General features: G+C 31.5%; 1 protein-coding gene across 1 annotated transcript; it reads right to left on the bottom strand.

Annotated features, from left to right (window-relative positions):
- Window positions 1–1,616: 1,616 nt before the first annotated feature.
- On the bottom strand, window positions 1,617–22,000 carry LOC139523752 (uncharacterized). Its single transcript, XM_071318004.1, has 12 exons — window positions 21,960–22,000; window positions 19,606–19,669; window positions 17,619–17,902; window positions 16,966–17,286; window positions 16,294–16,368; window positions 14,535–14,606; window positions 13,237–13,350; window positions 10,376–10,510; window positions 8,101–8,548; window positions 4,612–4,789; window positions 3,497–3,691; window positions 1,617–1,967 (listed from the first exon to the last, which is right to left on the bottom strand). The coding sequence occupies exons 6-12, from the start codon at window positions 14,597–14,599 to the stop codon at window positions 1,678–1,680; spliced, it is 1,425 nt and encodes a 474-aa protein (XP_071174105.1). The 5' UTR covers window positions 14,600–14,606; window positions 16,294–16,368; window positions 16,966–17,286; window positions 17,619–17,902; window positions 19,606–19,669; window positions 21,960–22,000; the 3' UTR covers window positions 1,617–1,677.
- Between the last annotated feature and the right edge of the window lie 1,286 nt (window positions 22,001–23,286).

Here is a 23,286-nt window from a genome sequence, read left to right as displayed (position 1 = left end):
TAAAATAAATTGCAACAGAAAGAAGGATGCTATTTTTTAAATTTTTCAACTACAATTTTCTGAAAGTTGAAAGAAAAAATTGTCAATATCAACCTCACCTTTATTTATCATATCAAAATTGAAAAAGATTATGGTTCATAAGGAAAAAAATGAAACAATTCACAACTGTTCTTTTAACATTGTTCAGAAGAGACAATGCCCAAAAACACATTATAACTAGGATTGTTTGAATGAATGAAATAAAGTTTTTATTTTTTAATCTTTTCAAATATTGTTTTAAATATGCTGATTCAGAGATTCAGGACTTGAACCATTGAAATTAATGTAAATTCCTCAAGTTTAGCTTCTAAGCCATTGTATTTCAATGAAACTTGACATTAATTGTTTAGCTTGATAAAAGGAATCTCCAAAATGCTTGTTTTTCTTAGTGCTAGTTTAAGTTTTATGATTTAACCATTTTTTTTTTTTTTCATTCACAAAACTCTTATATGCCTGGATAAAACAATCCCTTGGCAACATTCAGTTCGTCAGTGTTGTGTCAAATATATAATCCCAATTCAAAATCAGAGCGGTATCAAGCTTGAATGCAGTGTATATGCTTGCCACATTTATCATGTTTATTACAGTTCAACCACTGTGGGTGTATTAAGCTGCAAAATTTTAGATGTGGACCATTATTATTAACTTTGCCCTAATGTAATCCAAAATCTTTCTGAGAAACAGCAAATATATATGGCAAGCCGTTTTGCTATTTATTCTTACTTCAAGATATCTCATAAACTTTATAAGATATCTTATATAGTTTATAAGATATCTTATATAGTTTATAAGATATCTTATATAGTTTATAAGATATCTCATATAATTTATAAGATATCTCATATAATTTATCAGATATCTTATATAATTGTCTTTATAAAATATTTCATAAACTTATAAACTATATAAGATATCTTATAAACTATATAAGACATCTTATATATAAATTCTTTATAAGATATCTCATATACTTTATAAGATATCTTATAAACTTTAGAAGATATCTTATAAAATATATAAGATATCTCATAAAAATGAAATTATATAAGATATCTCATAAAAATGAAATTATATAAGATATCTTATATATTATACAAAATATCTTATATAGTTTATAAGATATCTCATAAAGTTTGTTAGATATCTCCTAAAGTTTATAAGATATCTCCTAAAGTTTATAAGATATCTCCTAAAGTTTATAAGATATCTTATACAGTTTATAAGATATCTTATATAGTTTATTAGATATCTTATATAGTTTATAAGATATCTTATATAATTCTCTTTATAAGATATCTCATACACTATATAAGATATCTTATAAACTATATAAGATATGTTATAAACTATATAAGATATGTTATAAACTATATAAGATATGTTATAAACTATATAAGATATCTTATATAAAAGTTGTTTATAAGATATCTCATATACTTTATAAGATATCTTATAAACTTTAGGAGATATCTAGATATCTTATAAAAATGAAATTATATAAGATATCTTATATATTAAAGGAGATATCTTATATATTATATAAGATATCTTATATATAATTGGAGATATCTTGAAATTCGAATAAATAGTAAAACGGCTTGCCATAAATATAGTTAGTATAAATTTAAATTAAAATTATCATTTCATGTCAAATCCATCAGTCCCCACTATGATGTTCAGTAGATGATTCTCCAATGTTTGGTAATTTTGATTTTGAGAGATCTGTCTTATTGTGATTGATGGAGCACATGTGTTAACTGATGACAGATTTTCACTCTGGTGATCAAACTCTATTATACCAAAGTCTATGTCTGTTGGTAGACCCTCACTTCCGACAAATGCCTGCAGAACATTCTTCATGCTGACATTGGTGTCCTTCTTTTCTTCATCTATATCTAAATTTATCCAGTTACTTGTGATCCTCTGACCTGTTAAATGTAAAAAGTTCCCTCAATTTATTTTCTAATTGTATAATGTTATATTTAATCATATCAGTATTAAAAATATATATTTACCATTTAATAGAAGTGCATTGGAAGGTCCATTATCTTTTGGGGTATTTTTTTTTAATCGATGTACTGAATACAATAAGTGAAAATAATTACAGCTTACAAATTAACCAGTTATACAGTATTTTTTCTTGTAACTTGGATAACTCAAAACATTGACCATGTGGTTTTAAAGGAACATTCTAATCTTGTTTCTCATTGGTTTCAGAAAGAATTGTGAAATCCCTACTTAAACATATTTTTCACAGCAAAATCAAAACCCATGCATTCATACATTTATCAACTCAAATAGTACCTATATGCAGCAACATTTTTTAATATATTAAAACACTGTTTAATTATACTGTTATATATTCCATGTTAATTTAACATTGTTTTGAAGTGTTATACAAAAAAACAAACATTTGCTACATGTATTTGGTGATCAGTTTCTTTTAGAAAATTTAAAATAAAGCAAGACATACAATGAGAATAAAAGCACCTTTTTTTTACTACATAGTTTAGTTAATCTAAGGTTTTACCTCAAACTAATTGCAACCCATTGATATAAACAATTACAGATAATTTCCTAATGCATGTGGAGCAACAACTTTGTTTAGATTGCTTGCTTTGTATATTGTAAAATTGTAATTGGTATAACGTGCAATCAAAAAAACATAATATTTTCAGGTTTAATTATGCCTATATATATTGTTTAAAGATGTCAATGTTAATTACAAAGCTTAAACTAACATTTATACAAACAGAGCAAGCAAACCAACCAAAGTTTTACTTGACAAACATTAGGATATTAGCTGTAGTCAATTACTTCTAATATATTTCCTAGTTAAAGTTACAACCCAATGATATATTTGACGTATCACAAAAGGGACCCATTCCAGCGGAACACATGTATATATTCCTTCATATAAGAAGAGACCCCCCCCCCCCATTTCGTATTGTTATTTCCTTTTGGCATTGTGAAGTAAATTATCAATTCATTTTTACGGAAGGACAATTTCAAATGACAAAAGATACTTGTGAATTAGATAGACAGAGCATAAAATTTTAGCTGCCATTTTTACACAAGAGGCCATATTAAACTTTTTTGTTGATCTTTCTCTGCTATACATTAGTGCTGCTTACAGTTTATATCTATCTATAATAATATTCAAGATAATAAAAAACTGCTTAATATCGTTAAAACAACCAATTTGGTGACAGCTTTCCAAAAATGTGTTGTTCTATTTGTCTGAAAATTTCAGGGTTGATACATTTTGACCAAATTAAACCATTGGACCCCATAACCGATTTGCTCTAAAAGCAAAATAGTTTTTGAAATATAAGCAAAAAGGTGCATCTGACCCCTATGTTTCATTTTTAGCCATGGTGGCCTTGTTTTTTGTCGATGGATTAAAACTTTGAATACAGAAGCTTGTATAAATGCCATCAATAAGACTTAAACTTACGTTCCACCTTTTTCAAAAACTGTCCAAAGTTATACACAATTACTTCTTCTTTTTCTTTCTTTTCTTTTTCTGAAGAATAGGATGGCTTGAAAAAGTCCATTACTTCACTGTACGAGATATCAGAGGGTTCCAAACACTTTCTACTATCCGTTGGGTGCTTTCTACACAACTCCAGAACTCCTAGGAGTTTAAAACCTGAAAAAAGTAAAAATAACTGAGAAACAATCAGTTAGTGCTACCCAATTCCTTGTGCTTATCATAAAGTGAATAAGTGTGCACATTTATAACAGACCAGGTGTTGATAGATCAAAATACATGAATGGACCTGCATTACTGCCATCTGGTCACTGCTTATAATAGTTAAAAATAACATTTTAAATAAATTCATGTTATACAAATAAGACATTAAAACTTTCACCACCTTTTATTTCATAGAATTACAATGTTGTTTTAAATTGTAAACATAAAATGCTCCACAGAACATAGCCTATAATGAGTTTGAACCCTGAACAGTTGGGGTAAGCTTGGAAACAATACTCAATCAAAAAATGATGAACTCCCCACCTCCCCCTATTGTTTTTCCACCCTCAAACTCTATCTCACCTTTTGTGGTATGTTACCTTATAGTACAGTACAAGTTCAGAGAAATGCACATACAGTGATACTCATACACAATTTATTGTTTGGAAACCAGAAATCTGATTGATTTTGTTCCCTTGTTCTTGAATGTTTTGGTTAATAATCCCAGCCTTCCCTTTGTGATATGGTACCTTGCATTACAATTTCAGAGAGATCAGTATTCTGTACACTTCAACACAATTTGAATCTGAAACCAGATGCTCCGCAGGGCACAACTTTATATGACTGCAGATGTTGGAAATAAATAAATTTTAAAGCTTCGGGTTGTTGTCTCTTTGACACATTCCCCATTTTCATTCTCAATTTTATTGAACATTTAGGGCATTTACTCCAAAACGTAGGCCCAGCCTTCCCTATATAATATGGAAAATTGTGGTATATTTCAGAAAGATCCGTTACACTCACACACAAGATATTGTCTAATAAAGCATCTGCGAAAGTTTAGTCAAATATTGATATCAGAAATTAGTATTTACCCTCTATAAACTGTAGAAGTGATGGCAACCATTTGAAAAAAATAAAATGGTTCTGCATGGCTCTTACAGCCTCTTCTTTTGTGTCTTGGTTCAATGCCTTCCTGAAACCGGAACAATCTAACAGCTCAGCATATTTTTCTGTGATGTCATATTTATTTTCTGCATTTACAGTATCAATCTATAATGTACAAAATGTTCATAATTAAGTAATACATTAAATTTAAACCAGGTGCTCCGCAGGGCGCAGCTTTATACGACCGCAGAGGTCGAACCCTGAACAGTTGGGGCAAGTATGGACAAAACATTCAAGCATGATACAGCTCTGAATTTGGATTGTGATCAAATTTTTGACATTACATGGTTTTTTTTTACACAAAACAAATGCCAAGATTTTACAAATCAATTAAAGATTTCTTCTTCAAACTTTTTAAATCTAAAATTAAATAGTTGACACAGCATAGGTTTCTGACACAGAATGAATGTGGTCTAATGAACTTAAAAGTTTTTTTTTGCCTTTGAGCAATTCACTATGCTGTTGAATATTAATCCTCTCAAAAAAATGTTTGAAGAAATTTTCTTTTTATTTATGAAATCTGAAATGAGAAAAATTTAACCCCCCCCCCCCCTTTTTTTTCACATCCCCGTTTCCCTTTTTCAAAACTGATATCAATTGAAATTTCTAATGGAGTTTGCAACAATAACTACTCATTTAAATACATCATAAAATATCAAGATGTAAAAAAACTGCTTGTTATCACTGAATGGTAAAGATTATTTAAATTTATCAGTTGGTAGTAAAAAGTGTATATACATTGTATATTGTATATAACAAAGATTTAAGTTGATTCTGGACAAAGAAAGATAACTCCAATTAAAAAAAATTCTTGCTATTGCACAATAGGATATTTCTTGCTTACTATTCTGGACAAAGAAAGATAACTCTAATTAAAAAAAAATTTGCTATTTCACAATATTGTGCAATTAGATATTTCTTGCCATTGCACAATACTGTGCAATTGAAAAGACTTGCTATTGCACAATACTTAATATAATAATTTTAGATCCTGATTTGGACCAACTTGAAAACTGGGCCCATAATCAAAAATCTAAGTACATGTTTAGATTCAGCATATCAAAGAGGCCCAAGAATTCAATTTTTGTTAAAATCAAACTTAGTTTAATTTTCATGATTTTGGACCCTTTGGACTTTAATGTAGAATTTGAAATTTGAAAACAGGACCAAAAATGAAGAATCTACATACACAGTTAGATTTGGCATATCAAAGAACCCCAAGGATTCAATTTTTGATGAAATCAAACAAAGTTTAATTTTGGACCCTTTGGACCTTAATGTAGACCAATTTGAAAACGGGACCAAAAGTTGAGAATCTACATATACAGTTAGATTCGGCATATCAAAGAACCCCAATTATTCAATTTTGATGAAATCAAACAAAGTTTAATTTTGGACCCTTTGGGCCCCTTTTTCCTAAACTGTTGGGACCCAAACTCCCAAAATCAATACCAACCTTCCTTTTATGGTCATAAGCCTTGTGTTTAAATTTCATAGATTTGTATTTACTTATACTAACGTATACTAACGAAAACCAAGAAAAATGCTTATTTGGGTCCCTTTTTGGCCCCTAATTCCTAAACTGTTGGGTCCTAAACTCCCAAAATCAATACCAACCTTCCTTTTGTGGTCATAAACATTGTGTTTAAATTTCATAGATTTCTATTTACTTAACTTAAGGTTATTGTGCAAAAACCAAGAAAAATGCTTATTTGGGCCCTTTATTGGCCCCTTATTCCTAAACTATTGAAACCAAAACTCCCAAAATCAATCCCAATCTTTCTTTTGTGGTCATAAACCTTGTGTCAAAATTTCATAGATTTCTATTAACATAAACTAAAGTTATGGTGCGAAAACCAAGAAAATGCTTATTTGGGCCCTTTTTGGCCCCTAATTCCTAAAATGTTGTGACCAAAACTCCCAAAATCAATACCAACCTTCCTTTTATGGTCATAAACCTTGTGTTAAAATTTCATAGATTTCTATTCACTTTTACTACAGTTAGAGTGCGAAAACTAAAAGTATTCGGACGCCGGACGACGACGACGACGACGACGCCGACGCCAACGTGATAGCAATATACGACGAAATTTTTTTCAAAATTTGCGGTCGTATAAAAATAAACAGGGAAGTTATTCAATCATTCACCAAAGTTTAATGAAACTGCTCAAAACACTTTAAAGATATTGTCTGAAAAATAAGAAATCCTCCCTTTTTTGTTAATAAAATACTCAGAAACGTTAAATCTGTAAGTAATAAAAAAAAATAACGGTTTTCCCGGAACTCAGTGTCTCGCCTACTATTGCTGCTAATTGCAAGCTCAGCAAAAATGAGGGAAAACAATAAAAAAAATAATTGTCGATACTATCTTTTGATCGTAAGACACTTCTGTCCAGATTTGGTAAAATTCAGGATAGGAAGTCAAGTAAACAGGCATATACAAATTTGCTTTTTCTGACTGAGCTCTGAATCAAATATCAAATAACTCTCTTTCCTAGTAGACAAAATCAAAACTGTAATTTTTTTTTCATGTAAATGAAGTAGATAAATTTCAAACTATTGGCAAACGGGGGTGACTGCAATGAAGATCTAAATTTATTAATGGAGAATGTGTCCATGAGACAGAGATGATACCCCCACTTATAAATGAAGAGCAATAATGATGAAGCTATTCATATTTGTACTAGATCTGAGTTTGTGGTAATAATAATTGTCTATATAAGCCTAATAACATTTTGTTGAAGCAATTTGAGTAAGAGAATGGAAACAGAAAATTTTCCATTTTTAAAGGGGCATAACCCTAGAACAGTTAAAGTGATGCCACCAAAATTCAAACTTGATCTGAATAATGTGGTTCCAAGCATTGTGTATAAGTGTCATACCATTTGATTAAGGCAAAATAAAGTTAAGAGAACAGAAACCGACTTTGTGACTTGAGGACAGACATATGAAGGGGAAAACTTGCAGACGGAAAATGGTAAAACTTAATGGCCCCTTCACTATGATAAGGGTATAAAAATAGTCTACACTTTACAACTCAACATGATCAAGCTCTAGACTAAATATAAAATCCTTTTCCTAAAAGCTAAGAAATCCTTGATAAATAGGGAAATCTTTTGATTGGACAGGATGGAAGGAATGACCATCAGAGGCCAGATGTTACGAATCCTGCTTTTGCCTTTCGCAGAAGCTCAGGTTGTTTTTTCCTTGTCTGCAATTCAACTATAATCAAAATTGATAAGCCCAGGGTCCTTCTTATATGTAACAGTATTCAAATTAAAGTCAAGGTCAAGTCATTTTGATGTTCTCAATTTAACCTTTGATTTGAATTCCAACTGGTACATGATAATCTATAAAGATCTTTTGCATTCAGTAAATGTAAAAAGTCATATCAGAAACTGATTTTGTTGTCTTACCTCTTTGATAGCTTCAATAACATCATCTCTACTAATCATCTCAAGTTGAGTTAGTGTGCATTCAGGCTGTATGCCTTCTAATATGTAGTTAACCAGGTAATTGTTAATGCATTTTGGACCTGGATGTCCATTTATAATAGCTAAGGAAGACATTCTGCCTACATACATGTAATGTTTTTTTTCCAACAGTTCTGAATTAAGTGAGAATCCTCCATTTTCAAAAACTGGAGTGTTTCTAAAAAGAAGAGAAAAAAATTCACGACATGGTCCTCCAGCATCAACTCCTTCTTCACCAATGAAATCTATCTTTAGTTGCCTTAGCCACTCATCTTCATTTGCAGATTCCATTTCTGCCATGGCTGTCTTTATGAAAAGTCTTCTTATCACTGGAATCTCCCACACATCTACAGCATCCTTCCTGATTCTCATGACTTCATCTTGAAATGATCTAAATGATTGAAATAAAGGTGTAATTTTTGTAATTTTTGTATTTTATTGATGTTTCCTAACCCTGAATTTTGTACCTTTTTAAATTTTCCTAAATGGAAGGAAGAGTCATAGATGTATGCTTTAAAGGATGTTACAATTTACAGTTGTTACACCTTATAAATCTACAATAATCTTTATATAATATTTAGGTGGAAAAGGGTAAAGTGTTATTTGATAAAGTTGATTGTTTTCTTAAATATATATTTTAAATATAAACTAGAGGCTCTTAAGAGCCTGTGTCGATCACCTTGGTCTATGTGCATATAAAACAAATCTAGATAAATTCATGACAAATTTGGTGATGGTGATGTGTTTGTAGATCTCACTTCACTGAACCATTCTTGTTGCTACAATTATCTCTATACATCTATGTATAATGAACTTGGCCCAGTAATTACAGTGGAAAATATTTTGGGAAAATTTATGAAAATTTACAAAAAATTATGAAAATTGTTCAAAATTTACTATAAAGAGCAATAACTCCTTAAGGGGTCAACTGATAATTTTGGTCATGTTGACTTATTTGTAGATTTTACTTTGCTGAACATTATTGATGATTACAGTTTGTCTCTATCTATAATAATATTCAAGATAATAACCAATATCTGCAAAATTTCCTTAAAATTACTAATTCAGGGGCAGCAACCCAACAACAGGTTGTTCGATCTGTCTGAAAATTTCAGAGCAGATAGACCTTGACCTGATAAACAATTTAACCCCGTCAGATTTGCTCTAAATGTTTTGGTTTCAAAGATATAAGCCAAAATCTATATTTTACCCCTATGTACTATTTTTAGCCATGGTAGCCATCTTGGTTGTTTGGCTGGGTCATCTGACACACTTTTTAAACTCCTTTGGGTAAATTTGGTCCAGTAGTTTCAGAGGAGAAGATTTTTGTAAAAGTTTACGGACGATAGACACCGGACAACGACGGACGCCAAGTGATTAGAAAAGCTCACTTGACCTTTCAGGTCAGTTGAGTTAAAAAGATGTAGTATGATTGCTAATGAGACAACTCTCCATAAGTAGGTAACTGTACAGCCTTCAACAATGAGTGTAGCCCATACCATTTTCAGATATAAAAACCCCAAAATGACAATGTAAAACAATTCAATCGAGAAAGCTAACAGGCTTATTTATATAAAAAATGAACTAAATACAAATATGTAACACATAAACAAACTTATTTACTTAATTACGAGCTCCTAACTTGGGACAGGCACATACATATATAATGTGGTGGGGTTAACCATTTTAGTGGGATCCCTACTCTCCCCCTAACCTGGGACAGTGGTATAACAGTACAACATAAGAACAAACTAGGGAAAATCAGTTGAAAAAGGCTTAAAAATTCATCAGATGGACAAAAATAAAAGTATTTGTCCTTATGATTAACTGTACATATCAAATGCCCAGGGTCTTCTACTTATGAAATGAAAACTGGTAGTGAATGTCCTGTATTATCCCATGGGCCAATACTGCTTTTTTCTATATTGGCCCTGTTTTTTTTCGTATTGGACCTGTTGGAAGAGCAATATTAAATATTGATTTATATCGACAGTGGAACATTTTCAGTATTGCACATGCTAATTTATCCGTGTTAATACATCATTTAATATATTTCAATAAGAAGATGTGATATGAGTATCAATAAGACAACTCTCTATGCAAGTCACATTTTTCCAAAGTCAACAATTATACATCAAAATACATCCTTCAACAAGGAGCCTTAACTCACACAAAACAGCAAGCTCTAATTTGGACATATTTTTTTATATACCGGTACCTGGTTATCAAATCAACATCTGCTACATCAGACTTAGCAGCTTTCTTATCTGTACTTTCACCACAAACACTAGCATGTGTCTCAATGTATGCATTAGGGAACATTTGCAAGCATATTGGACAATAACTATAGCCCCTGTAAATATATTTATTAATGATTTTTCAATTAACATTTTAACTTGTTATATAATGTAAATTCTAAAATTATTAGATGATCTATTCATGCAAAATATTTAAAGGGTTGAAATCGCAATAAATGGAACTCACAGACCTGTAACTTGTCATGGTCAAACATTATCAAATCAATATATTAAAGCACGTAAAAAAGGGTGAAAATTTGATAAATACACATGTGATTAATTTATCTCCAAGTGCCATAACTCCATTAATCAAAGCATCATGGATGTTGTCATTTACCCAATGTTATAGCTTGTCTGACATATCTTCTGACCATACATTGGTGACCTTCTGCTGTTGTCTGCTCTATGGTCAGGTTGATGTCTCTTTGAAACATTCCCCATTTCCACTTAATTTTATTTCAATAAATATTATGTTATTTTATTTCTGTAATCTCTATTCTATTACCAAAAGAAACTTGATTGCTTCCCTCTATTTTCATCAGACGACATATGACAGGTTCTATATGTATATGTATATATTTTTTATGTCAGTTTAATGCTAATGCATCCACAGTGAACTTTCTTTGCTAGCATTCAATCACCAATTGATGCTGTTGAAGGTTAAAATACAATTTTACAGTTCCCTGTTTAAAGACAGACCAATTCTATTTGATAATACAATCAATTGTAGAAAAAAATTGCATGCCATCAATTTTCTGATTTATAATCAAAGCCAGGCAAATCAAAAATACTTATGTTTCGTTCAATCAAATATTCCAAATATCAGAAATAGAAAGAAAAGTTCTTTTTGGTATTAAATTTTCAATAGGTATTAGAAATAAATAATTCACTCTTGCATTTCTGTCTGTAAAATCCCCCTTTCCAAATTGAAAAAATATGTAATAAAATGTAAAATAAATAAGCTAAAATACCACAAACATTCAAAAAATTATGCCTTGAAATTTAATATTGTGTTACATATTTTCTTCGCATAACATTGATCTAAGACCAGACAGGAGCTAGACTCTTAGCAGGTAAAAAAACATTAGTAATTTTGTAAGGGGGTGTGTAGTTACCATGCCTTTCCTAATACCCATGAACTATGTAAAAGGATTGAAACAGATGTACTCTTGGCCTGTCTTAAATATGAAATAACAAGATAAAAAGTTGAAAAACTAAAATAAATAATGTGAACACAGGTGTGCCTCACTTGTCCTTTTTAAGTATAAGGTACCATAAAGCAGGTTATTTTAGCAGGGTGATATTTTCACTTCATTGTAGGGGATATTTGAAAATCAGGAATAAATTTTAAAATATTCTGTTTTAAGAATCCTCCCAAAGAAAAACCACCTAAATTTTTCGAATATTTTGTTGCCCCCAAATAGTACACCTGCCAAAAAAAAACAGTCTAATACAGTATATAAATATATATACGTACTAAAATGATCCTAAATGCCTCTTTTTTTTTTTTTAAGAATTCTGCAAATGAAAGACTTTGAAAGACAAGTGATGGCTATACCTATGGCTCACATCAGCAACATTATTTAACCTAACACAACACAATTTAATGCGTACTTATATATTTGCACTTCATCATGGTTATTGTCTTGTTGATGCTGTTTAAAAGTATTACAGAATATATGAAAAAAAACATTGCAAAAAATAACCTGTCATTAAAAAATCAAACTAAGATAAATGTCTTGAATGCAAATCTTAATTAACAAATAAATTTAAGAGCATTTAAAGGCAAGTACTCATATGAAGATTGACACTTTACTAACTATCATGACTATATCAGTAAAATTTTACTTTTAAATAGATGCTTTGCTGGTCATTTATATGATAAAAAAACTTTATTTATCTAGATTTGTTATAACTAAATTCATAAAAGACATAACTGAAAAAAAAATGTTTCTCTCTTCAATGTTATAGTCATGACTATTGTCAATAATGATAAAACGGTAAAATTGGATAATTAGGGGCAATAACTCAATTAAAAATTTGTCTAACAGTTTTGACATACATGGAGATAAATTGGTAGATGTTATTATTCTGAACATTTTGGCTCCTTTCAGATTTTTTCTATTTATAACTGTTCAAAGAATAATAGTCAAAACTTGCATATGACTGCTATGTTCTATTTTCAGTCAAGTCGCTTTGTTAGTTACAAGGCTGGTCATGGGACACATGTTTTAAACAAGATACCCCAATGAAACTCATGGGTTTGATTAAGTTTGTCTCTGCAGTTTCAGAGGAGAAGACTTTTATGAAAAATGACAATAATTTTATACGAAAAATTGATAAAATATGACTGTAAAGGGCAATAACTCCTTATAGGGCATAAATTGACAATTTTGTTCATGTTTTACTTGCTGGTAGATCTTACATGGTATTATTACTGCTTACAACTTATTTCTACCTATATCAATATTCAAGATAATAGCCAAAAACTGCAATATTTTCTTAAAATTACTAATTTAGGAGCAGTTACCCATGTTTGCACATTTCAATGAAAATCTAATGTCACAGTACCCAATTGCACCTCTTCAATAAAAATAGCTGTGGAAATCTAACAATTTTTCTTCGAGACTAAACACTTGATATTTTTATGATTTGAAATTATTCAAAAAGGTGCAGTTTGGGTCCGTCATGTTACACCAATTGTTATCTGGTATTACAAAATTCATTTATAAAGATGGAGGGAAAACCTTTAGAAAATAATAAATTAATGATGTTGACATACACAGGCAAATTTGCATACTGGTAGCTGAGAAACCTGGGATATTTTCCTCGACTTTTTTGGCTGGTCTTCAGACAGGTATGTTGGACTGACAGGATCAACAACATGTGCAAGGCACTGAAAAATAATTATAGTCTTCAATAACATGATAATTGTATACATTTATTATACAAATAAAAACTTATATAAATATTACTGAAGCATTTTCTAGTTCCTGTTAAAGAGAATTATTATAAAACATTTAATTAAAAAAGTATTCCAGAAAGATGGTTTTTGACAAAAGAAACATTTCAAGCTTTGAATATCAATTTCAAATCAAGCCATGGTTGGAAATAGCATAATTAACAAAAATCATTGTTCCAACTTGGTAAATTTATTCAAATGTATTTTGTATATGTTATTCTTGAATATGTTAAAACATGGGAGGAATATAAGTCTTCATTTAAACAAAACCATGTAAATCTATAAGCAACATGCAGAATGATCGTAAAGCAAAAGAGTTCTTTATGTACAATAATTGGAACAAACATGAAGTAAAACTTGCAATGATGTGAGATTTCTTTTTTTCATGTTAAAGGCTTCACTGTGACTTTGAGATGAAGAACAGCAAAAGTGCTTTTTGTTTTTTTTGCTATGAATGCACTTATTTTGTGCCATGGATGGATACCATTTAAGGAATGACTGTAATATTTTTTCTGTCTATGAAGAAATAACATAAAAAATTTGGTGCACACTGAATAACGTGCGTAGCGGGTTATTTAACAGTGTGCACCACATTTTTTATGTTATTTCGAATAGACAGAAAAAATATTACAGTCATTTCTTATAATTTAATTCTAAATTCCATTGTTAGAACCGTAGAAAACCATGAAAAAACATTGATGACGTCACGTTCACATGACTAAATTATGTCTATGGGCTCATAACAAAATAATGTAAGCCAATGAGAAGACGCGTTCATCCAAAATTAAATTATATATCCATGTTATTTTCTATTTTAAAAATTCTGAAATGAATATCTTTTAATCAATGACAGAGCACAGCATAATAATGGTACAATCGCAGCACATTGATCCTTGTGTGATAAAAATTTAGAGTCTTAAAACTAGATATACAGAATGCAACCTGCTGCTTTGCTGTTGCTTGGAATCGTTGTGTTCTTTTTAAATGAAGTGTATCTTGTAAAACTAAATGAAACCTTGGTGTAGCTTGGAGTACTATTTGGGAAATATAAAAATGCCACATCTTTTTGGGGCCCATGGCAACACCCGAAGCAAGTTGTAAAAATCTAAATGGTTTACCTGTTCAGCTGTTTCTTCTGGGTTACTAATGTGTTGTATTGGTAATTCATTATCAGAATCTGCATTTCCACACTAAAAGTTAATTAATATATTTTTTGTTAAATAGATTCACTTTGCAAGTTTTCAAGCAATTTCTAGCCAGATCTAATTCAAACGAAACGAAAATGACACAGAAATTTACAATTATAGGTAACCGTACGGCCTTCAACAATGGACAAAGTCCATACCACATAGTCAGCTATAGAAGGCCCCAAAATGACCATGTAAAACAATTCAAACAAGAAAACTCACACCTTTATTTATATAAACAAGAGTGCACACGCTGAAATGTTTCGCCTTCTTTACTAATAATTGATATTATGTTGATAGTCCTAAACATAAAGCTGTATTACAACTGTCACATAAACTACTTAACCAAGAAAACTAAACATTTACCGGTACCAATAAACCATGAAAATGAGGTCAAGGTCAGATGAACCATGCCACAAATATATATGACCTATTGCTTATAGTTTTAAGAAAACCAGACTAAAACACAAAACTTAACACTGTGCAATGAACCGTGAAAATGAGGTCAAGGTCAAATATAACCTGAGTGATTGACAAACAGATCATAAAATATTTCCATACACCAATATAGTTGACCTATTGCAATTAGTATTAGAAAAAAAAGACCAACACTCAAAAACTTAACTTTAACCACTGAACCATAAATATAAGATCAAGGTCAGATGACACCTGTCAGCTAGACATGTACACCTTACAGTCCTTCCGTACACCGAATATACTAGACCTATTTCTTATAGTATCTGGACTTGACCACCAAAACTTAACCTTGTTCACTGATCCATGAAATGAGATAGAGGTCAAGTGAAAACTGTCTGACGGGCATAAGGATGCACATACCAAATATATTTATCTTATTACTTATAATAAGAGAGATCTTAACTTTTTTTCAAGTAGTCTATGAACCATGAAAATGAGGTCAAGGAAATTGGACATGTGACTGACAGAAACATGAGGCATCCATAAACAAAATATGAAGCATCCAGGTCTTCCGCCTTCATAAATATAAAGCTTTTAAGAAGTAAGCTAACGCTGCCGCCGGGATCAATATCCCTATGTTGAGCTTTCTGAAACAAAAGTTGCAGGACAAAAAATGATCGAACAACAAATATGTAACACATAAACAAACAACAACCACTGAATTACAAGCTTGAGTTTATTCTTTAAAAGAAAGGCTCTTATGAACCCTCACATAAATAAAAAGGGTATTTGAAGCTTCGAAATGTATACGATAAGCTATTCATGAAAAATTGTTACCTAGGTGAAATGTTTGATACATATGTACTTTCGCCTTTTTTCACATTGTTTGTTGAATTCATGTGTACTCAGAGTCAGACGTAAAGAGTTTATTAAAAGTTCTTATATGAAGAATTATTTGTTTTGGTTGCAATCTTTTAATTTTTTTTTTGTTTTTTTTTATTGAAAATGGTTCAGATTATTCAAATAATAGGTATTCAAATTAAAAAAAAAAACATCATCCAAAGTAGCTGCTGGAAATAGAAAAGCACAATTTCGAACAAATTGTGTCCTTAACTTTTTTAGTATAAACATGTCCATGTTTCATATGGATACATGAACATCTATTTTAGCCTACCAAGGAACAAATCTACACTATCTTGTTTTTCTATTAAGAAAGCTCTTGAACTTTTGTTAATAACACTCAATAATGTAACCAATATAGTTGAGTACAAACCTCTCTCACATGTGATCGCAACTGTGTCAATAAAATGTCCCTACCACATGTCATGCACTTCTCTGTCTGCATTGTCTGTTAATAAAAAAACCAAGTGATTATAAAACAAGAACTGATCAATTGGGCAATGCAAACAAAAGAATGGACACAGTGAACCAAATCGTAAACCTGCTTTTGTTGAAATTTAGGAAAAGGGTGGACTGTACAGTGTTGTAGGATTTCCCCTTCCTGTTAACCAGGATACGTAGATTGTTGATGTAGACTTTCCAAAGAAAAATAGATTTCTCAAAAATTTTGATTGAGTGCCTTCAATGGAAAACATAATTAATAGTGAACCTTGCTGTACAACCCAAGATTAATTCACAAATGAAATAACAATGTTATACCAGGTCTAGTAATGAAAAATTTACCTTAATGAAAAATCTCAAGATAGTTGCTCAAGTAGAATGTTAAGATCAAAGTGAACGTATTAATAGTGAACTCTGTTGTAATACTTAATATATGTGACTTAGCAAGGCTATATAAAGTCTAATATCTGAGAAATGGATCTTAACACAAAAACTTAACCAAGAGTTGGACGATAAGACAGACTGGTGGAAGGACTGATAAGTATAAATCAACTTGCTCAAAAAGTTAAAGGAGCATAAAAATAAATGCAATAAGATAAATTACGTTTTCCCCTTCATCAATTGGTGTTGCGTCCAGATCCTTCTGTATGGGTCTTATGAAGCAGGTGGCTTGTCCCAAATAACAATTGGAGAGGTACTCCACAGTGTACCCATGCTGTCCAGGATTTATCAGCTGGAGTGTAGATCTTGAGCTGGATGATGTCCGAAGAAGTTCTATTCCCCCACATCCCTTTAGTTTGGGAAATTTTTCCTCTAACTGTTGGAGGAAATCAGGAGAATCGGACGTTTTAACTAACGTTAACTTCCTCTCTCCCAGTCCAGCCTCAAATAAGGTCCGTTTCTCATCTTTGCTGGGAATGATTTCCTAAAAGTAATGTAAAGTATATTATTTTCACTAATGCAAAATATTTGATAAATGTGTTAGGTGTTAATTGATGCTACATGTATGTTCAAATTTGAAAACATTTGGTCAATGAAAACTTAAGTTATCCTGAGGAAACCAATATTTTACTTTATCAAATGAAATTCCTACACAAGGGAACCAACATGTGTGACAGACTCAATTGCAAAAAGACGGAACCATTCAGAACCATATTTCTCTATGTAAATTGGTTGTACATAATGTATGGGGTATAATTTTTCTGCCAGAGACATCTTCTAACTGATACAATGGACTGTATATAAACTTGAACGTACAGAGTCCTTGCTTGAAAGGCATATAAATTTGTGGGTCCACGTGCTCAGCGAAGCAGATGGCTGTGGCAGGTTTACACCTCTTCCCCTTCCTTTACTTGTTCCATAAGGCTTGAAGAGATTCCTCAAGTTACTGGTAACTCTAGAGTATTGAAATGATGGTGATGGTGATGGTACATGTACAGTTGTTATGGGTATAGCCAATTCTGCAGAGTGAGTAGTATTTTCTGAAGTTCTACTACCATGACTACTACTGCCAACATTATCATTTGGGGACACAGCCTCACCTACAATAATAAAACTATCATCATTCATAATCCCATATTTTTCAAGTATATTTATATACATGTACATGATGTATGTACAAATATTTATAAATTGGCATATTTAAAGTCATACATGAATGTATGAAACCTAAAATTAAAAAGAAATGATGCATATGTTTTTATTACTAAATGAATAGTTATCATTATAAAACTTATGCACATATACATGATATATTTTTTTCTGAAGAGTTTGTCCACATTTAGAAGAATTTTACTTTATTTTAATTGCTTGCTTCAAGGAAGCAATTTGCCGACATATTTTTTGTATGCAAAGTGACCTTCGCTAGACCCTTCTTGTAAAAATCCGGTAATCGCAATACACATGCATGGATCTGTCATTAGAATAAACTATTATCTAATTGTACATGTTATACACTTGATATCCACACTTCTTTGTTGATTGTTTACTATAAGGTGACAATTGATAAACCATGGCTTCAAATCACGGCAATTAATGAGCTGCTTTATTTTCACTTCATAACAGACAGATAGAAAAAAAATTATATGATTTTTTACATAAATTTTTTTACCAAGGGTATAGTTTGCCAGCCTCAATGGTCGAGAGACCCGTGGTGGCTCGCCCGCGTCTAACGTTCGACTCATAGATGAAAAATCACCCACGTAAATTTTTTTTAACAAGTGTATATTTTGCCTGCTTTGATGACTGAGAGACCTGCAGTAGCCCGACCATGTCTAACCTGTGACGCCTCGATGAAAAATTCTCCCACATAAAAATTATTTACCGAGGGTAAGATTTGCTGCCCTCGATCGTCGAGAGACCAGGTGGAGCTTGCCTGCGTCTTATGGGCAACTCCTCAATGGAAAATTTGAGCAAGGGCAAGCGAGGAGAGAGAAGGCAGGGGTTCGCTCGCTCTCCGGTTAGGTAGCTGCGGCTCTCTCTCGCTTCTTGTCGTCGTTCAACACTTGGGACAGACAACAGAGTTGACGCGGGGCCACTAAGCTTATCTGCCCGCTTTGCACCAGCCGTACGTACACCGTTGGAAAGCCTAGGGTGGGAATCGAACCCACGTACGTCAACTCAGTTGTCCTCCTTGTGTCTCTTACATGCATTGGTTCAAGAGTTGGATAAACATTACAAAGAAAACTCTTGCATAGGGTCACAAGAAATAATACCTTTATTCCATGTCACCAGCCAAAATAAAAGGGGAGATGTGCAGGAAATTATTTTTTTATAATGTTTAATTCTTTAACATGTTTAACTTAAACATGTTGAAGATTATGTTTTTGACACACTTCTATAATATGTTTCGAGTTTTTAATATGATCTTTAATTATGTCATGTATGTATTGGGTTTCAGATGCATTTATACATATTTGTATCTGAAATCAATTTCTTATACAGCATTTTTTCTTAAGTGTTGTAAAAAAAAAATTATTATGCTCATAAACAATGATAAAACTGTATGGTTTAGGTAGAATAAATTTAATGGGCAGGTAGGGTAGCAGGAAACAAGCATAAAATTATCACTTATTTGGCCTAAGATTTATTTGTGTATTCCAACAGGGCCAACCTTGTTGAAAACTAGTGATCTCACCCTCAGTTCAATGTATGAGGTTGAAATGTTTACCATTGGGTTTCAAATGACTCATTTTTGACATATTACAGAGATGTGAATTAGCACTAAGGATATAAAAAAACATACCTCTCAAAAGCTTGGCAGCAGTGTCAAGACACTTGATAATTTCCTGTGTAGTTTTATCCCCCATCTGTTGATTAAAAAAACAAGATAAACTAAAATATGATCTTTACATGCTTTTTGTAACTATGTATTATGTTTAATTTGGCTATAGTCAGAGCTCAGACATAAACAAGTCGATTTTTGTTTTTGACTTAAAGAAGTCAAAACATGTATTTATCATAAAAATGTGTTTTCAATTTTAGACTTATCTAAGTCAGAAAATGACAGACTTGTTTAGGTCTATTCATGTTGATGAAAAAACTTAATTTCACTTGGTGGCTAATATTTGACTTATTAAATTCGTATTTTGTCTTGCATTACAGGGAGACAAATCCTAAAACTTACAAATTTAGACCTCAATGAGTCAAAAACAGATTCAGACTTATTTATGTCTGAGCTCTGAGTGCTATATATATATATACATGATATATACCAGTATATATAATATATAAATATCATGTACATGTATATAGCCAAAATAATATACATATAATGTCAGGAGCCTGTGTTTCAGTGGTTGTCGTTTGTTGATGTGTTACATATTTGTTTTTCGTTCATCATGTTCATATAAATTTTTATATAAACTTTATACATTTACATGTACTAAGGCCTTTTGTTTTCTCGTTTGAATTGTTTTACTTTGCCATTTCAAGGCCTTTAAATGACTATGCTGTATGGGCTTTGCTCATTGTTAAAGGCCATATGGTGACCCATAGTTGTTAATTTATGTGTCATTGGCATTATGGTCTCTTGTGGAGAGTTGTTTCATTGGCAATCATACCACATCTTCTTTTTTGTTGTATGAATGTAGTCTGTACAAAACAGAATTTATCAGTAAGTCTTTGTTTTAAAAATGTTGTATTTAGACCCCTTTATCCAAAAAATTGTTTTGTCCCTCATTTCCTGTCCAGCCATGTATATGTGTTGATTATAAAATATTTTACATGTACGAAAGTGCTTAAATTGAAGTAAAATTATTTGAGTTATCATATGTGTTGTTTAAATTTTTAAATGTCACTACTCTTACTATAAAAGAAAGATATAAATAAAGGCAACAGTAGTATACCGCTGTTCAAAACTCATAAATCCATGGACAAAAAACAAAATCGGGATAACAAACCAAAACCGAGGGAAACGCATTAAATATAAGAGGAGAACAACGACATAACACTAAAATGTAACACATATAGACAAAATCCATATAAAACTGTGGTTCTTATTCAACACATCCATAGGTTTGAATGATAGATTTAAGACTTATTCAAAAATTTAAAATAGGTATCATATATTAGCCCTGTTTTTCATTGTACTAATGAACTCAAAATCGTTCAATTTTTTTTTTGTCGTGTTTTTTAATTTCCGGATCTGCGCAGAACACATAACTCTACTTCCTTCTTCCGGTCTTGTTGTCGTGAGACTTTGATTAGTCTAGTAAAATATAGGAACTCAAGGAACACAATACCAATACTTCATTTTTAATCATTCTTTGTCTTTGGTATGAATAAACGTTAGGCCTCCCTGATGCATTGCGTTTCTTTGTTTACATTGAACATGACGTCATAACTTAAATAACGTCACAAGTAAAATCCCTAACAACAGAACCAAAATCGGAAACGTTACGGTATTTCCGTATCTTTTTTTTTAACAAATATCTAAAATACAAAAAAAATAATTTAAACAAACTTCGTCCCCATTCACAGGTAATGCCTGCCACATATTAAACACAATATTCGAGCCACCATTGTGGTCCCTTGATTTTCGTTGTCCATGAATGTAGTCCCTAGTGTGGACAGTGTGTTACTTGCCAATTTTTTTTATACCCCTTCCGTATGTATTTCTCTATGTTTTACGCTTCTAATAGTAAGTCAAGGGATGAAATGAAACTGTCAAAAAATTTGGATAATGATAATAAATGAATTGTAAAGTAGCTATATATATATAATGATTTGGTCCAGTTGAAAAAGGTTTATAATTTACAATTTTATGTGAAGGGGGTGACCCCCGGGTCTTGAAATCTAGACCCCCTTAACATAAAATTGTCCATATATTGAGTAAGAGCCGATGAAGTTTTCTATAATTTTGATTTAATTTGTCCTAATAGAAGTACAACACACTGTTTACTGTATTACATTTATAAAATTTGAGAAAGCGCAGGTGGGATTTTTTTAATTCGCATTTATTATCTATATAAAAGAAATGCACTACAAAATATTTGTGGTCTCGGACCTATTAGTAACAAATACGTTACAAATGCTTATATTTTTGGAACGGGAGGTCTTAATCACAGGTACTAGACGTTTAACAGTAGTTTTGTTCACCTGCAGACTTTTCTTTCAAGCAACCGTTTCCGTTCTAGAACACAGCGCCACCTGCAGTCGTCTGTAGAAACAAAGATATGAGTCTGTAGAAACAAGAAAACCGAGCGCCACCTGTCGTCATAATGATCGTTAGCATAACGATGACATTTAACACTTCGACATTTCACACATCGACAATTCACGAATCGACATGTTACAAGTTACAAAACATCAATGTACAAAAAGACAATTTACCGATAAAGAATTTTGAAATCTTCAAGTTACAAATTGACAATTAACGAATGAAGAATGTTGAATTTACAAAGATACAAGTTACAAATTGACAATTTACGAATGAAGCATTATGAAATTGCACAGTTACAAGTAACAAACTGACAATTTACCGATTAAGAATGTTGAAACTACAAAGGTGCAAGTTACGAATTGACAATTTACGAATTAAGCATTATGAATTTCACAGTAACAAGTTACAAATTAACAATTTACGAATTAACAATTTAGAAATTACACAACTACAAGTTACGAATTGACAAGTCACGAATTAAGAATTTTGACCCCGTTGGCTTTCCATATTAAACACGTTCTCACTGGAATCTATATGGGTCGTTTTCAAAAAATGTCGAATTTTCAGTACACCCATGCTAACTTTTTTATTTCTAATGGAAATTTCAGTTGTAATGGTTTAAATGAAAGCTTGTCGGATTTGTGATTCAGAACATTAATAATAAACACACCTTACATCTATTTTGATAAGATTAAACTGCATTTAAGACCCATTTTGGGGGTATTTGTCTGCGTACATTGTCAGAAAAACACATTTCAAATGATTTTTTTGCGATTTTCTGATCGCCTTGATATCTGCAAAAGGGACTTTTTAAGAACGTTTAATATTACTCTAACGAAAAATCGTAGCTTCTATATCATTGTATGTAACATATTATCTACAAACTAAATTGAATCTGCGTACAGGAGGTTCATGTCTTTCCTGTTACCGCTACTTAAATCAGCCGTGAAATTATTCTCCCTATGAATATTGAATCAGTCAGTGTTGATCTCAAAAGTGCAAAGTAATCTTTACATTTAAAACGCCTCGTTTCTTGAACGACAGTGTAGAGAAAAGAAATTTCAAGAAATTTAGTGAAAAAAATATAGCGTACTTTTTTTCATGTCTATGCTGTTACCACCAATTTTGATTAAATACACCAACAGTATACTTGTAAAAAGTGCAATAACGTGTTGGAAACCAAATTCACAATAGAAAAACGTAATCACTTCACCAAAGGGAGTAGTTATTTCACAACAGGAATCAAAAACGAAGAAATTTGTC

The sequence above is a fragment of the Mytilus edulis genome, chromosome 5, assembly GCF_963676685.1.
Source record: "Mytilus edulis chromosome 5, xbMytEdul2.2, whole genome shotgun sequence".
Lineage (NCBI taxonomy): Eukaryota > Metazoa > Mollusca > Bivalvia > Mytilida > Mytilidae > Mytilus > Mytilus edulis.
Note: the sequence above shows the minus strand (reverse complement) of the source record. Positions and strands in the feature narration are given on the sequence as shown.

What these genes read in the sequence shown, in the direction of transcription:
- LOC139523752 (XM_071318004.1), bottom strand. Translation starts at nt 14,599, where the DNA reads ATGCAGATTCTGATAATGAATTACCAATACAACACATTAGTAACCCAG. An exon ending in TTATTGAAGCTATCAAAGAG is followed by an intron (nt 4,790 to 8,100) that starts GTAAGACAACAA and finishes TGTACATTATAG; the next exon opens with ATTGATACTGTAAATGCAGA. An exon ending in GTTTTTGAAAAAGGTGGAAC is followed by an intron (nt 1,968 to 3,496) that starts GTAAGTTTAAGT and finishes TACATTTAACAG; the next exon opens with GTCAGAGGATCACAAGTAAC.